General features: G+C 54.5%; 3 protein-coding genes across 3 annotated transcripts in view; 2 read left to right on the forward strand and 1 right to left on the reverse strand.

Moving 5' to 3' along the window:
- The first annotated feature begins 1667 nt into the window (after nt 1–1667).
- Nucleotides 1668–6902, forward strand: EIF6 (eukaryotic translation initiation factor 6). Its single transcript, XM_032295148.1, has 7 exons — nt 1668–1809; nt 2042–2153; nt 2272–2357; nt 5003–5178; nt 5690–5866; nt 6062–6243; nt 6618–6902. The coding sequence occupies exons 2-7, from the start codon at nt 2047–2049 to the stop codon at nt 6625–6627; spliced, it is 738 nt and encodes a 245-aa protein (XP_032151039.1). The 5' UTR covers nt 1668–1809; nt 2042–2046; the 3' UTR covers nt 6628–6902.
- A 129-nt stretch (nt 6903–7031) lies between these two features.
- MMP24OS (MMP24 opposite strand) lies at nt 7032–8877 on the forward strand. The gene is made up of 2 exons (XM_032295149.1): nt 7032–7778; nt 7854–8877. The coding sequence occupies exon 2, from the start codon at nt 7857–7859 to the stop codon at nt 8076–8078; it is 222 nt and encodes a 73-aa protein (XP_032151040.1). The 5' UTR covers nt 7032–7778; nt 7854–7856; the 3' UTR covers nt 8079–8877.
- Nucleotides 8813–12890, reverse strand: part of MMP24 (matrix metallopeptidase 24) — a 51149-nt gene continuing 47071 nt past the window's right edge. Inside the window, exon 9 of the mRNA XM_032295147.1 lies at nt 8813–11524. Within this exon, the coding sequence (XP_032151038.1) occupies nt 11187–11524 (338 nt within the window). The 3' untranslated portion in view covers nt 8813–11186. The remainder of the gene's footprint in view (nt 11525–12890) is intronic.

A 12890-nucleotide genomic window follows, 5' to 3' on the forward strand; every position in this document is an offset into this window, starting at 1 on the left:
AAAAAAAAAAAAAAAAAAAAAAAAAAAAAAAAAAAAAGAAAACAAAGGGCAGAGACTCATGGAGAAGGTGGAGTAGTCAGCAAAGTTTCTTAGAGGAGATGGAGGTGGCCTTTGAGCCAGGCCTTGAAAGATGGGGAGGTTTTGGGCAGAGGGAGGAGAGAGTTAGAGAAATTTTTGGTGGAGGGAATCAGAGGAAGAGATGCCCAAGAGAGGACTGAGGGAGTGGGTCTGAGGTGAGCGAGGGAGGAGGAGCAGCATATGTGGATTCCTAAACACACACATACACACACATGCACATGCACGCACACACGCGCACACATGCACCCACATGCACGCATGCACACGCACATACGTGCACACACACGCACGCGCACACACACGCATCATCGTTATCATCATCATTGTCGCCATCATGATTTTGCTGAGTGTCTCTTGAAGTACAGGTTTTGACAGGTCATGGGCCATTTTCCTGAACTTACCACCTGTCCAGGACAGTAAACATGATGTACATCAATAAAGGCAGATTTTATTGTGACTCACAGTGCCTGGTGTATCCTGAACTTTGTGGAGTTATGGGAAGGGCACCCTTCAGGCCAATAATGGGGAGCCCCCTGGAGGAGGGTGAATGCTGAAGGAGGTACTGAGGGAGTCCAGGGTCTCCAGGCTACCACTGTGACATTTTGAGAGAACCTGGGGCTTTTGCAGATTCTACAAAATGTGGGGCAAGTTCATCCTGTCCAAGCGTGCAGCAGGGCCCTAGGTCCTCGTCACTATCGCGGGACAGAAGTTGGCTGCTGAGTGAGTGATAGAGCCCGTGCGAGAGGCACATCGTGGCAGCCAACCAGCACCCACATCTTTGCCCACCCTGGACCCCTTTCCACCCTCTCCCTGAGCCCCTGCTTGATCCGTCCTCCCCTCTCCAGCACCTGCAGCCTGGCTGCCTTTCCCTCTCTCGCTGCGCCTCCTCCTCTCTCCTGGAACTCTATGGGTAGCCTCTTCTAGTCCATCCCAGTCTTCAGCCCCTCATCTCATTCCTCAGCTCTCCACTTCCACGCTGGGCTCCAGACCCAGACTTCTGTCAGGCAAGGCACAGCTGGACTCATCACTTTCCCCAAACATGCTGCCCTTCCTCCGGCTTCATGGTTTAGTTTTTTTTTTTTTTTTTTGAGACGGAGTTTCGCTCTTGTTACCCAGGCTGGAGTGCAATGGCGCGATCTCGGCTCACCGCAACCTCCGCCTCCTGGGTTCAGGCAATTCTCCTGCCTCAGCCTCCTGAGTAGCTGGGATTACAGGCACGCACCACCATGCCCAGCTAATGTTTTTGTATTTTTATTAGAGACGGGGTTTCACCATGTTGACCAGGATGGTCTCGATCTCTTGACCTCGTGATCCACCCGCCTCGGCCTCCCAAAGTGCTGGGATTACAGGCTTGAGCCACCGCGCCCGGCCTCCGGCTTCATTTCGATCAATACCTCCATCATCAACCCTTCTACGAGACACCCCGGCCCCTCCTCTCCCTCATGCCTCACCTCTGAGCAGCCAAAGGTCTAGGTCGATGACAGCTCCTAAAACGCTCTTGAATGAATAATGAATAAGTAAACGCGAGCAGGCTGGGGGTGGGGCCAGGCGGGGTCACCGCCCACAGAGCTGGCGAACTTAAGAGTCCGCCGGAGACCGGAGGTAGGAGGGCCGCATGCGTGGCGGGGCGCGCCGCGCTCTCCCGGAAGCCTCCCTGGGCGGAAGTGGAAACCGAAACCTTTTTAGAGAGTCTGAGGTACAGTCGTCGCGTGTGGAGCTTGCGGTTATTTGGTGAGCTGGTGTGAGGGGATCCTGGAAGAGTCAGCTCCCGTCCTGGGTCGGGAGGGGTGGGGGCCTGAGGATTCAGGGCCGGAGGGCCTGGCGGGGCCCAGTGGGCAGGACTTGAGGGCGGAGAGGCCCGGAGGCCAACAGGGGCGGGGTCGCGGCGGGGCCCGAGAGGCGGAGGCAGGCAAAGCTGGGAAAGGATCCGCAGACCTTGAACTCCCGGCTCCATCGCCCCCAGGCCTCATGGCGGTCCGAGCGTCTTTCGAGAACAACTGTGAGATCGGCTGCTTTGCCAAGCTCACCAACACCTACTGCCTGGTGGCCATCGGAGGCTCGGAGAACTTCTACAGGTGCGGCGGGAGCCCAGGGGCTCGCGGTGGGGGCAAGGGTACCTGGGAGTCAAGAGCTCCGGCGGGGTGAGGGCGCCGGCCCTTCCGCCCCGCGACCACCGAGTCCATGTCCCTACAGTGTGTTCGAGGGCGAGCTCTCCGATACCATCCCCGTGGTGCACGCGTCTATCGCCGGCTGCCGCATCATCGGGCGCATGTGTGTGGGTAAGGCAGGTGGAGGACGCCGAGGGAGGGAGTGGTCTCCAAGCACCATTAATCTCACCCCCGGAGGGAACCTGGAGTGATCTAGGGATTCCCAGGATATCATCCATTATCTCTGGGCACTATAGAATCTCTCCGGCCAAGCGTCAGGAGGTCGGGGGCAATCCTCTAGGAAAGGCTACTGGATAATAGTAATACCAAATAATGTAAAGTGCTTTCACTTGTTCTCATTCCTTCTTTACAAAGACACTGAAAGGTAGGAATTACTGGCCTAACTTGACTGATGAGGAAGCTGAGACAGCCTAACTGACTAACTTCCATGCCTAGTTCCTAATGTGAAGGAGGATTTTTATCTCCCTTTTTTTTTAAGACGAGATTTTTGCTCTTTCGACCAGGCTGGAGTGCAGTGGCAAGATCATAGCTCTCTGCATCATCAACCTCTTAGACCCAATCCTCCCACCTCAGCCTACCAAGTAGCTAGGACCACAGGCTGGTGCCATCACACCTGGTTGATACTTAAATACAAGGACCCTGACCGTAGACACGTGGCTTCCCTGGCCTTGACCTCCTGGGCTAAAGTGATCCTCCTGCCTCAGTCCCTTAAAGTGTTCGGATTACGAGAGCCACTGTACCCAGCCGAGGATTTGTGTCTCATCTCTCTCTGCCACTGTGGGCAAGTTGTTTTCTCTTTCTAAGCATCCATTTCTGTCTCTCTAAAGATTAGCCAAGATTTGCGGTCAGTTACATTGAAACCTTAAATTCCCTTCACCACATCTCTACCCTACCTTCCTACCTGTTGCACTGTTTATCATGGTCCATAGTCCTTTCTTTAAGCTGCATCTGTCTCCCATTACTACTGCCTGTTGTTTCGTAGTTTTGCTCATTGAGGTCACTTTTAAAAGTCTGTTTCTTTATTTTTTTATGTTTATTTTAATTTTTAAAAATTTTTTTTTTTTTTTTTTTTTTTGAGACGGAGTTTCGCTCTTTTTACCCAGGCTGGAGTGCAATGGCGTGATCTCGGCTCACCGCAACCTCCGCCTCCTGGGTTCAGGCATTTCTCCTGCCTCAGCCTCCTGAGTAGCTGGGATTACAGGCACGCACCACCATGCCCAGCTAATTTTTTGTATTTTTAGTGGAGACGGGGTTTCACCATGTTGACCAGGATGGTCTCGATCTCTTGACCTCGTGATCCACCCGCCTCGGCCTCCCAAAGTGCTGGGATTACAGGCTTGAGCCACCGCGCCCGGCCTAATTTTTAAAAATCTTAAGCCTGTTTCGGAGGCTGAGGTGGGTGGGTCATCTGAGGTCAGGAGTTTGAGACCAGCCTGACTAATATGGAGAAACCCCATCTCTACTATAAAAATACAAAAATTAGCCGGGTGTGGTGGCGCATGCCGGTAATCCCAGCTACTTGGGAGGCTGAGGCAGGAGAATTGCTTGAATCCGGGAGGCAGAGGTTGCGGTGAGCCCAGATCGTGCCATTGCACTCCAGCAACAAGAGCAAAACTCCGTCACACACACACAAAAAAAACAACACCCTGATCTCTAGCTATGCCCTTAGGACTTGAGCAAGTTCTGACAAGGGAAATTGTAGCTTGGTCGTTGGTGTATTTGATGATGGGCATGACCTGGAATTTCGAAATTGAGAGGTGTGTATTTGTAGTTTGTTCATTCTTGTTGCTGTATAGTGTGTTTTGTGTATGTATACCACAGTGTATTCATCCATTACATCGACAGTACATTTGGGCAGTTTTCACTTTGGTCTAGTAGGAATAGTGCTACTATGGTTTTTTTAGTGAACACAAACATATTTCTACTGGATATATAATACCTAAGAGTGGCATGGCAGAGTCACAGGTTATGTGACTATTTAGTTAGTAGTAGATGATGCTGGATAATTATCTGAAGTATCTTACACTCCTGTCTCAGTGCATGAGAGTTCAGTTGCACCATATATCTTTGCCAACACTTGGAATTGATGACTTGTAAAAATTTTAGTCATTCTGGTGGCACGGTGGCTCACACCTGTAATCCCAGCACTTTGGGAGGTCGAGGCAGGTGGATCACCTGAAGTTAGGAGTTTGAGGCCAGCCTAGCCAACATGGTGAAACCCAGTCTCTACAAAAAACACAAAAAATTAGCCGTGAGGTGGTGTGCCTTAGTAATCTCAGCTACTCAGGAGGGTGAAGCAGAATTGCTTGAACCTGGGATGCAGAAGTTGCAGTGAGCCAAGATTGCACCGTTGCATTCCAGTCTAGGTGACAGAGTGACACTGTCTCAGAAAAAAAAAAAAAAAAGTATCCATTCTGCTATGTGTGTAGTGTTATTTCAGTTTTTAAGTAGAAATACACAACTAATGCCAAAAGCTCTTTCTGTTAGTGCCCCCCCCTCCCCCGTTGATGATGGTGAAATAGGCAGTGTTTGTTGGGACTCCTGGGTAGTCTCTGGCCTGCCCTGGGTGTTATACGAATCAGTGGGTTGTGGGTTGGAGGGCTGCGCTCTGGGCCTAAAGCTTTCCTGGGAAAGCTGATTGGGCTGGGCTGTTGGGTTGTATCCTCAGCCCCTAGGGCTCAGCAGGCATCTTGTGTGTTCATGGTTCACCTTTGTTCCGCACCCCCCCCACCCCGCTCTAATTTGGTTTTCTCTAGGGAACAGACACGGTCTCCTGGTGCCCAACAATACCACTGATCAGGAGCTGCAACACATTCGCAATAGCCTCCCAGACTCAGTGCAAATTCGGCGGGTGGAGGAGAGGCTCTCAGCCTTGGGCAATGTCACCACCTGCAATGACTACGTGGCCTTGGTCCACCCAGACTTGGACAGGGTGAGGCAGCCCAACCTGACCCAAGTGTCACAGGGCTATCCTAGTCATTGGTCTGTCACTGATCTTTCCTAACAGGCAGGAATTAGGGGTCTCTTCTGTGGTTTCTTTTTATGTATGGGTTCTTGAATTTCAGGTACTCATTAGAATAATGATAACAGATGCCTTATCAGTGTCAGAAAGAAGCTGGGGAGGGTATGAATCCTTCAGGATTGGTGAGATTGAACCATCCAGTCCTGTGGTGATTGACTGTTGAATTTTTGACTGTGGGTGAGAGGGGAAAAAAAAGTGACATGGAGACCTGCCTCCATGCATGAGTATTAGGGGCTTCACAGCTGGCCCTGACTCTGCTCTAAGCTGTACTTCCTCCTTTCTCTGGGTGAGGCTTTCATATGAGATACATTGGAGAAATGAGTGGCACAGGGAGCCAAGGCCTGGGTGCTTCTGGGCATGGAGAGCCCTGGTTCTGGGGCTGTAAGTTCTGGACCCTGAACACAATACCTTTAACTGATAGGAGACAGAAGAAATTCTGGCAGATGTGCTCAAGGTTGAAGTCTTCAGACAGACAGTGGCCGACCAGGTGCTAGTAGGAAGCTATTGTGTCTTCAGCAATCAGGGAGGGCTGGTGCATCCCAAGACTTCAGTTGAAGATCAGGATGAGCTGTCCTCTCTTCTTCAGGTCCCCCTTGTGGTAAGCCTTCCTGTTCTCTGAACCCCGTCTCCTGCTGAGGCAGATCCTTTTGCCCTGTGTTCGGGAGTCTGAGTCATTACCTGCTGCAGTTTGGGACTGGAGCTGCAGGCCAGGGAGGAGCAGGGTTTGGGGAGAGTCCTCACTGAGGAGGGAGAGACTGGTGCCGTGACTCACCCTGAGTCCTTCCCTTGGCAGGCAGGCACTGTGAACCGAGGCAGTGAGGTGATTGCCGCTGGGATGGTGGTGAACGACTGGTGTGCCTTCTGTGGCCTGGACACAACGAGCACAGAGCTGTCAGTGGTGGAAAGTGTCTTCAAGCTGAATGAAGCCCAGCCTAGCACCATTGCTACCAGCATGCGGGATTCCCTCATTGACAGGTACCTGGGGTCTCCCCTTTCTTCTGCCCATGGCTGGGCGTTAACTTGGTTTTTGCGAGTATGGGGAAAAATGTCATCTAGAATGGGAGCCTACCAGTTTGTTCTGGTAGCTTCTCGAGTGTGAGAGCATATCTGCATACTGCTGAGCACATAGAGCCAGCACATTTTTTTTTTTTTTCAATTCACCATGATATTAAAAAATTTGTTGAGCATCTGCTAATCCTCATTTTTGTGGCTTTGTTCAGGGCTAGGATATGCAGCTGCTTGAGCAGCTCTTCAGAGCTGATCTGGGGGTGAGGGCCGAGGCAAGCACCTCAAGGGTGAGGCGGGCTCTGTGAAACAGCTACTGACTGTGCACTTTCCTTTCTCTTCAGCCTCACCTGAGTCACCTTCCAGGTTGTTCCGTGGGCTCTTGGCTCTGGACTTTGGCACCTTCTCCATGCTCCACCCAATCTGTACTGGATGCTGGCAGGGAGGTGGCAGAGAGCTCACTGGGACTGAGTGGCTGGGCACCCAGCCCTTTTCCACCTGTGCTCATCGCCTGGATCTATCATCATGTAAAAACCTGCTCTGTTGTGCTGGCTGGCAAGCCCTGTGGCTGCTGGCTAAGGGTTCTGCTGTCCTGTGCCACCCCATTAAAGTGCAGCTCCCCTTGGCCATTCTGAATGTGATGTTTGGGGCCCTCAGCCTGTGTACAATCTCCACACTCTCCAGTTGTTCCAGCATTCTGGGAAGCTAGGGTGGGATGGCCACAATACATACCCAGTTCACCTCCACACACGCCATTCCCTTCACCATCATCAGGATGGGAGGCCTCATCCTGGAGCAAGAAATACTCTGCACTATAGTTCTCACGTTTTTATTTTCTTTTTGAGGCACGGTCTTGCTCTTGTCACCCAGGTGGGAGTGTGGTGACACAATGATGGCTCACTGCAGCCTTGACCTTCTCGGCTCGATTATCTATCTATCTATCTATTATTTATTTATTTAGTAGAAGCAAGGTCTCACTATGTTGCCCAGGCTGGTCTGATACTCCTGAGCTCTAGTGACCTACCCACCGCCTCAGCCTTCCAAAGTGCTGGGATTACAGGCGTGAGCCACGGCCCCCGACTTTGCTCCAGTCTTCTCTGTCCTTGAAAGGCTGAGAGTCTGTTCCGACTTTACTCGGAGCGAGGTGAGGCCCCGAGAGAGCTCTGGGGCATCCATCTTCTGGGCATTCTGACTATGGAGGATGGAGGTTGCAGGTCCTTACCTCGGTGGGCGGGGGGCGGGGCATCAGGTTCACAGGTCCCTCCGGGCCTGGGCGCCTCAGAGGCAGCGGGGGCGCAGTCCGTCCCTTTGGTGGGGCGGGGCCTCGAAGTGCTGGGGCGGGATTGGCCGGGTGCGTTCGCGGGGCCCCGCCCCGGAGCCCGGGCTCGAGTCCCGTCTTCGCTCTAACGCGCGGGGGGCGAGGTCGGTGCGTGGTGACGTCACGACGCCAGCTCCTCCCGTCGCCGAGGTGGACTCTGGGAAACCAGCGGGTGTGGCCGTACCAGGTGAGGGCAGGGCCGGGGCGGGGCCCTAGCGGGGATTACCGGCGACTCAGACCTAAAGGGTTTCTTTTCTTGCAGACCATGGGGGCTCAGCTGAGCAGCGGCTGCGGCGCCCCGGACCCTGCGCAGCCCCAGCCCCAGCCCCAGCCCCAGCCCCAGCCCGCGGCGCTGGAGGGCGCGGAGCGGCCCCGGCCTCAGCCTCAGCCTCAGCCGCCGCCCCAGCCCCAGCCCCAGCCCGAACCCGGCCCGTGGGGGCCGCTGGATGATGTGCGCTTCCTCATCGCCTGCACTTCCTGGTACTGACGGCGCCCTCCTAGAGGATGGCGCCCTCCTAGAGGATGCTGCCCGTCTGCCCGCCGTTCCCTGTGGTTCTTGTCTGCCTCGTCTCTTGTCCCCACGTCTCTGTCTCTTATACTCCCTCCTGCGGCTCCCCAGAGGCGGCAGAGAATTCGAAGAGGTCGCCGGGGAGTGGAATGAAGTCCCGGCAGGGCCGCCTTCGCAGCCTCGACCCCAGCCTGCTTCCCCCCCTGCAGCCAGACCCAGCTCATCCCTTCGTGCCCACCCCATCCTTTCTCCGGCTGGCTGGGTCCGGGGCAGCCCTGTCACTGGCCTCCAGAGGCAGGGCAGGCCTCCTGGTAAGCCCGCAAAGCTGCTGACCTCCTGACCTTGCCTGCTTTCATTAATATATTTATTGCTGGGAACCGTGCTCTTGACTATGTGTCCCAGGTCATGGCATCAGGGGCCTTGACTTCTGAGAAGCCCGTGCCACAACCACCCTCCCCATACTCTTGAGGGGCGCCGCTCCCCATCCTGGATCCTAAGGAGGCATCATGAGGCTGTGTTCCTGGAACCCCAATAACCCTGGGACTCTAGGGCCAGCCTTTTGTAGAGGGAGGATATCTGACTGCCGGTCTGGCTGATGAAATGCATGGGGCAGCTCCCAGATACTCCAAACCGCCCGGCTCTCCCCCCAGAAGCTTCTTAAGGTCACTCTTGGAACTTGATCTTTGTTCCCTCATCCCAGGGAAATGACACACTCTGTATTTCTGTTTTATTTAGAAATGATTTAAAAAACATTATACAAAGGCTGATCAGTTTAAAATGTGACTGACACTGAAATGCTGTGATGTCCCCCAGGCTGAAGGGAAGCGAGGCTCTGGGGCCCCCAGTTCTTTGCCCCTCTCTCCACCCTGTCCTGGGGTGATGGACAAACAGATGACCACAGGCAGGAGAATCTGAGATTAGAAGCCTCTAGGCTGAGCCCTCTGGGCCTGGCCCCACATCCCTCACCTCTGTGGCCTGGGCTGCCTGCCTCCATCTCCTGCTCATTCTCAGCTGGCCTACCAGGAGCCAGCGGGGAGCCTGGCGGGAGGCGGGGGTGCCTAGAGCTTTCAAGAAGTGAGAGCACCAACCTGAGGAGTGGACAGGGACCAGGAAATGGGGGAAGGGAGGCCAGGAAGAGGTGGATACAGGAGACACTTCTCATCTCAGAGCCTAGAGAGGTCCACAGATGGGGACACAAGGCCCAGCCAGCCCACTGGATGGTCTGAGCAAGTAACAACCTCTCTGTGCTTCATCTGAGGGCACGGTGAGAATTACCGTTGGCCTCCCAGGGCCTACATGAGTTTCATGTGAGTTGACAGATGTGAGCTAATAAAGTGCTTTGCAAAGTATAAAACACTGTACAAACCTATGAATCACTAATATCTCCGCAGTTGTTCCCTGCCTGTCCCAGGGAGCCTGCCCTTGGCCAAAATGAGAAAAGGATGATGACGGGACACAGCGGACCCACATGGGCACCTCTGGGACAAGAGATTTTGCTTGAGACAGCTCCCAGGGAAGCAGGAGTCCCTGTCTGTGCTACAGGGTAAGCCTACCCCAATCCCAGAGACCACAGGGTCGGGGGCAAGGCCCATGCAGGCTCAGCGAGCAGGGGTGGCATCCAATACCTGGCCAGCACGCTGGAGACTGCCTGACACCTCTTTTTAGCTTTGGCAGAGAGCCAGTGGGCATCACTGAACCCACTGGTCTTGCCTAGGGCTCCTCAGTGACAAGCAGGACTGCCTCCGCTGCACTGGAGCCAGGCAAGCCAAGCCCTAGGAACTCCTGCCAGAGACCGTGACGGGTGAGCCAGTGAAGGTCAAAATGGGAGGCCCCTCAGCTTGGGGCCGCTACCAGTAGGGGTGCCCTTCTCCTAAGAGCAGTGTGGGAAGATGGCCCCAGTGAGCAGGGTCAGCAAGGGCCAAGCTCTGGGAAAACACTGCTTCTGCAAGACATTGAATCGGCCTCGGGGTAGTTGGGAGTAGGGGTACTGAGCATTTCAGAAGAATGCCCTGGGCCCCTTCCGAAGGACTCCCAGGCCCTGCCACTGTTGGCCCTGCTGCGGTCTCCACCTCACCTACCTAGTGAGGCTGAGCCCCAGGCCGCAAGTGACAGGCTGGAGCAAAGCTGGGGAAGGGGACAACAGAGGGGAGTGGAGGACGGTTACAAACTCAGATCTGCCTCCAGAGATGGGGTCAGCTTCTGCCTCAGCTCTGTAGCCTCAGGAGCAGGGCTCAGCTACTGGGTTGTCTGGGTGCTAGAGTGGCCTTAGCAGCACCTTGGTCCTTGTCGCCTGGGGAAGGGCCCCTATGCTGGCCTTATCACCAAGACAGTCACCTCTAGTTCACCTAAAGCCTCAAGCAGCCTTTGCAAAATGGGACTTTAAACAGTAGTGACAGGACATTAAAATATTCACGATGTGACAGCTGGGTCCTTGTCAGACCCAGCTGGGCCACAGCCCTGCCTGCAGCATGTGACCCTAAATCCTGGGTCCCAGAAGAGACCCTGGCAAGTGGAGCAGGTTTCCTGAGGGATCTGCTGTCTGCCAGCAGGGAAACCCAGGCTTTTTGCCCACTGTGTCAGAAGCAGGGGTCCTGTAACCTTGGAGGACAGTAGGGTGGGGGTGGGGGGACATCTGACCAGCAGGTGTTGGCAAAAGGGGACCAGGACTGGTGGCATCTCCCAGATGGGGGCTGAGAGCTAGTGCTGGCTTCCCACAGAGGGTGCTGGGTCCCAGCGAGGAATGGAGCTGTGGTGCCTCATGGATACCACGGGATGCCGTGACCACAGGGGCTCCTCCTGGCATGGTCCCTGTCTCCAGATGGAGCCTGGCCTATTCCCTTAAGTAGGGAGTAGTTTACCCAGGACAGAAGGCTGGCAGCTGGGTGCCAGACACCCACCCTGGGGCACAGCCCCCATAATTCCCTGTCCCACACTCAGCCTAGGCCAATGCACCCACCACTTCAGCTGTATGACCCCAGCCTAGGGCCCTGCTGGCCCTGGTGAGCAGTGGCCAGAGCTGCCCCTCAGACCCTGGTGAGGAAGGGCCTGGCTGGCTAGACCGAGTGTACAGAGAGGGCTTTGGGCTGCTCATACCCACTCCTGGACTGGCCGCTTATAGTAGGTGACAGGCTGAGGGCCTGTCTTGTTCTTGAACTGGAAGATGGTGTAGACCAGCACCAGGATACAGAGGGACAGGATGCAGGGGATGACCACGGCCACGGCATTCACGGAACCTGGCACATCATTGATGGTCACCATGATGTCCACGTCGTCCTGGGGCAGCCGCCGCTCCTTCCGCCGCTCCACCTCCTTCTGGTTGCAGCCCATCCAGTCACGAAGGATGTTCCGTGGGTAGCCTGGCTCCACGCTCAGTTTCTGGTTGTCAAACTTCCAGTAGTCCCTGCCCTTGTAGAAGTAGGTGTAATCTGCAGAAATACAGCCCAGTGTCACCGCTCCCAGATACTTCCTGCGCCTGCTCTGGGGCAGCATGAGAGGGAGGGCATCAGGCGCTGTGGCAGGGGAGGCAAGGTGGGCACACCTGGAGGCTTGGGGTGCAGTGCTTGACTGAGTCATGGAGTGTGAACCTGCAGAGGGGGGTGCCAGGCACCTGGAGTGGCTTGCCTGTCATCTCACAGGTGCTGGGAAACCAGCGGGAGAACTGGGACATGGTTCACTTTGTGCCACCCAGACAGGACCCTTTGCATGCAGTCTGGGTCACAGCTCTGTTACTCTGTGCCCACAGGCCCCCCCGCCCTGCCCATGTGAGTCCCATTAAGCCTCAGCCCAGCTCCTGCTTGAGCCAAGAGAGGCAGGGAGCAAGATTTCTCCTGTTGACAGCAAGACACTACCTCTCTGCAATTATGGATTTTTTTGGCTTGGCACATATCACTTCACAATGCAGATGCAGGATCCTTGTGAGTCTTATGGGGGAGGGGTGGGCAGCCCTGCCAGTCACTCCCTGGGCAGCCACCCCATGGCTCCAGCAACAGCCTGAGCAGCCCAGCCAGTGGGCAAAGCAGCTTGCTCAGGCTGTCTTCATTGGCCAGCTCCCCACCCTGGCTAGGACTTTCATTGGTCTAGGTCCTTGATGTCACCTGTCTCTGAGGCTCCCCAAAAAGGGAGATCTTGTGTGTAAAGCATGAGGTATACAAAACAGCCAACAAATAGTGGCTGTGGCCATTGGCTTTCTTATGAGTGATGCCTCCTCGGAGAGCCCTTCCCAGCTGTCTCTAGTCTCTAACATGGCCCCATCTAGCTCACTGCTCTCTCCCAGCATTTCTTTCTTTCTTTTTTTTTTTTTCTTTTTCAAAGACAAGGTCTCATTCCATCGCCTAGGCTGGAATACAGTGGTGCAGTCAAAACTCACTGCAGTCTCAAACTCCTGGTCTTAAACAATCCTCTGGCCTCAGCCTCCCAAGTAGCTGGGGCTACAGGCACATGTCACCACATCCAGCGCATTTTTGTATTTTTTTTTTTTTGTGAAGATAGAGTCTCACTATGTCACCCAGGCTGGTCTCGAACTCCTGGCCTCAAGTGATCCTCCCACCTTGGCTTCCCAAAGTGCTGGGAGTCTTTCCCTTATAGCATCTGTTGCTACCTTGCTTTATGCACCTGGACTGGGACCTATGCAGGTCCTGTTCATTGCCACGCCCCCAGCTCCCACCACACAAGCTGTCTGTTATTATGGAGTGAATGAATCATTCTTGTCAATCCACATAAACCGAAACGCACAAGATGATGATGATGATGACTACAACAGCAGCTAAAACATATAGCATGGATTGTGTGCTA

This window comes from Sapajus apella, unplaced genomic scaffold, assembly GCF_009761245.1.
Source record: "Sapajus apella isolate SASKATOON/1434 unplaced genomic scaffold, GSC_monkey_1.0 scaffold33, whole genome shotgun sequence".
Taxonomy (NCBI): domain Eukaryota; kingdom Metazoa; phylum Chordata; class Mammalia; order Primates; family Cebidae; genus Sapajus; species Sapajus apella.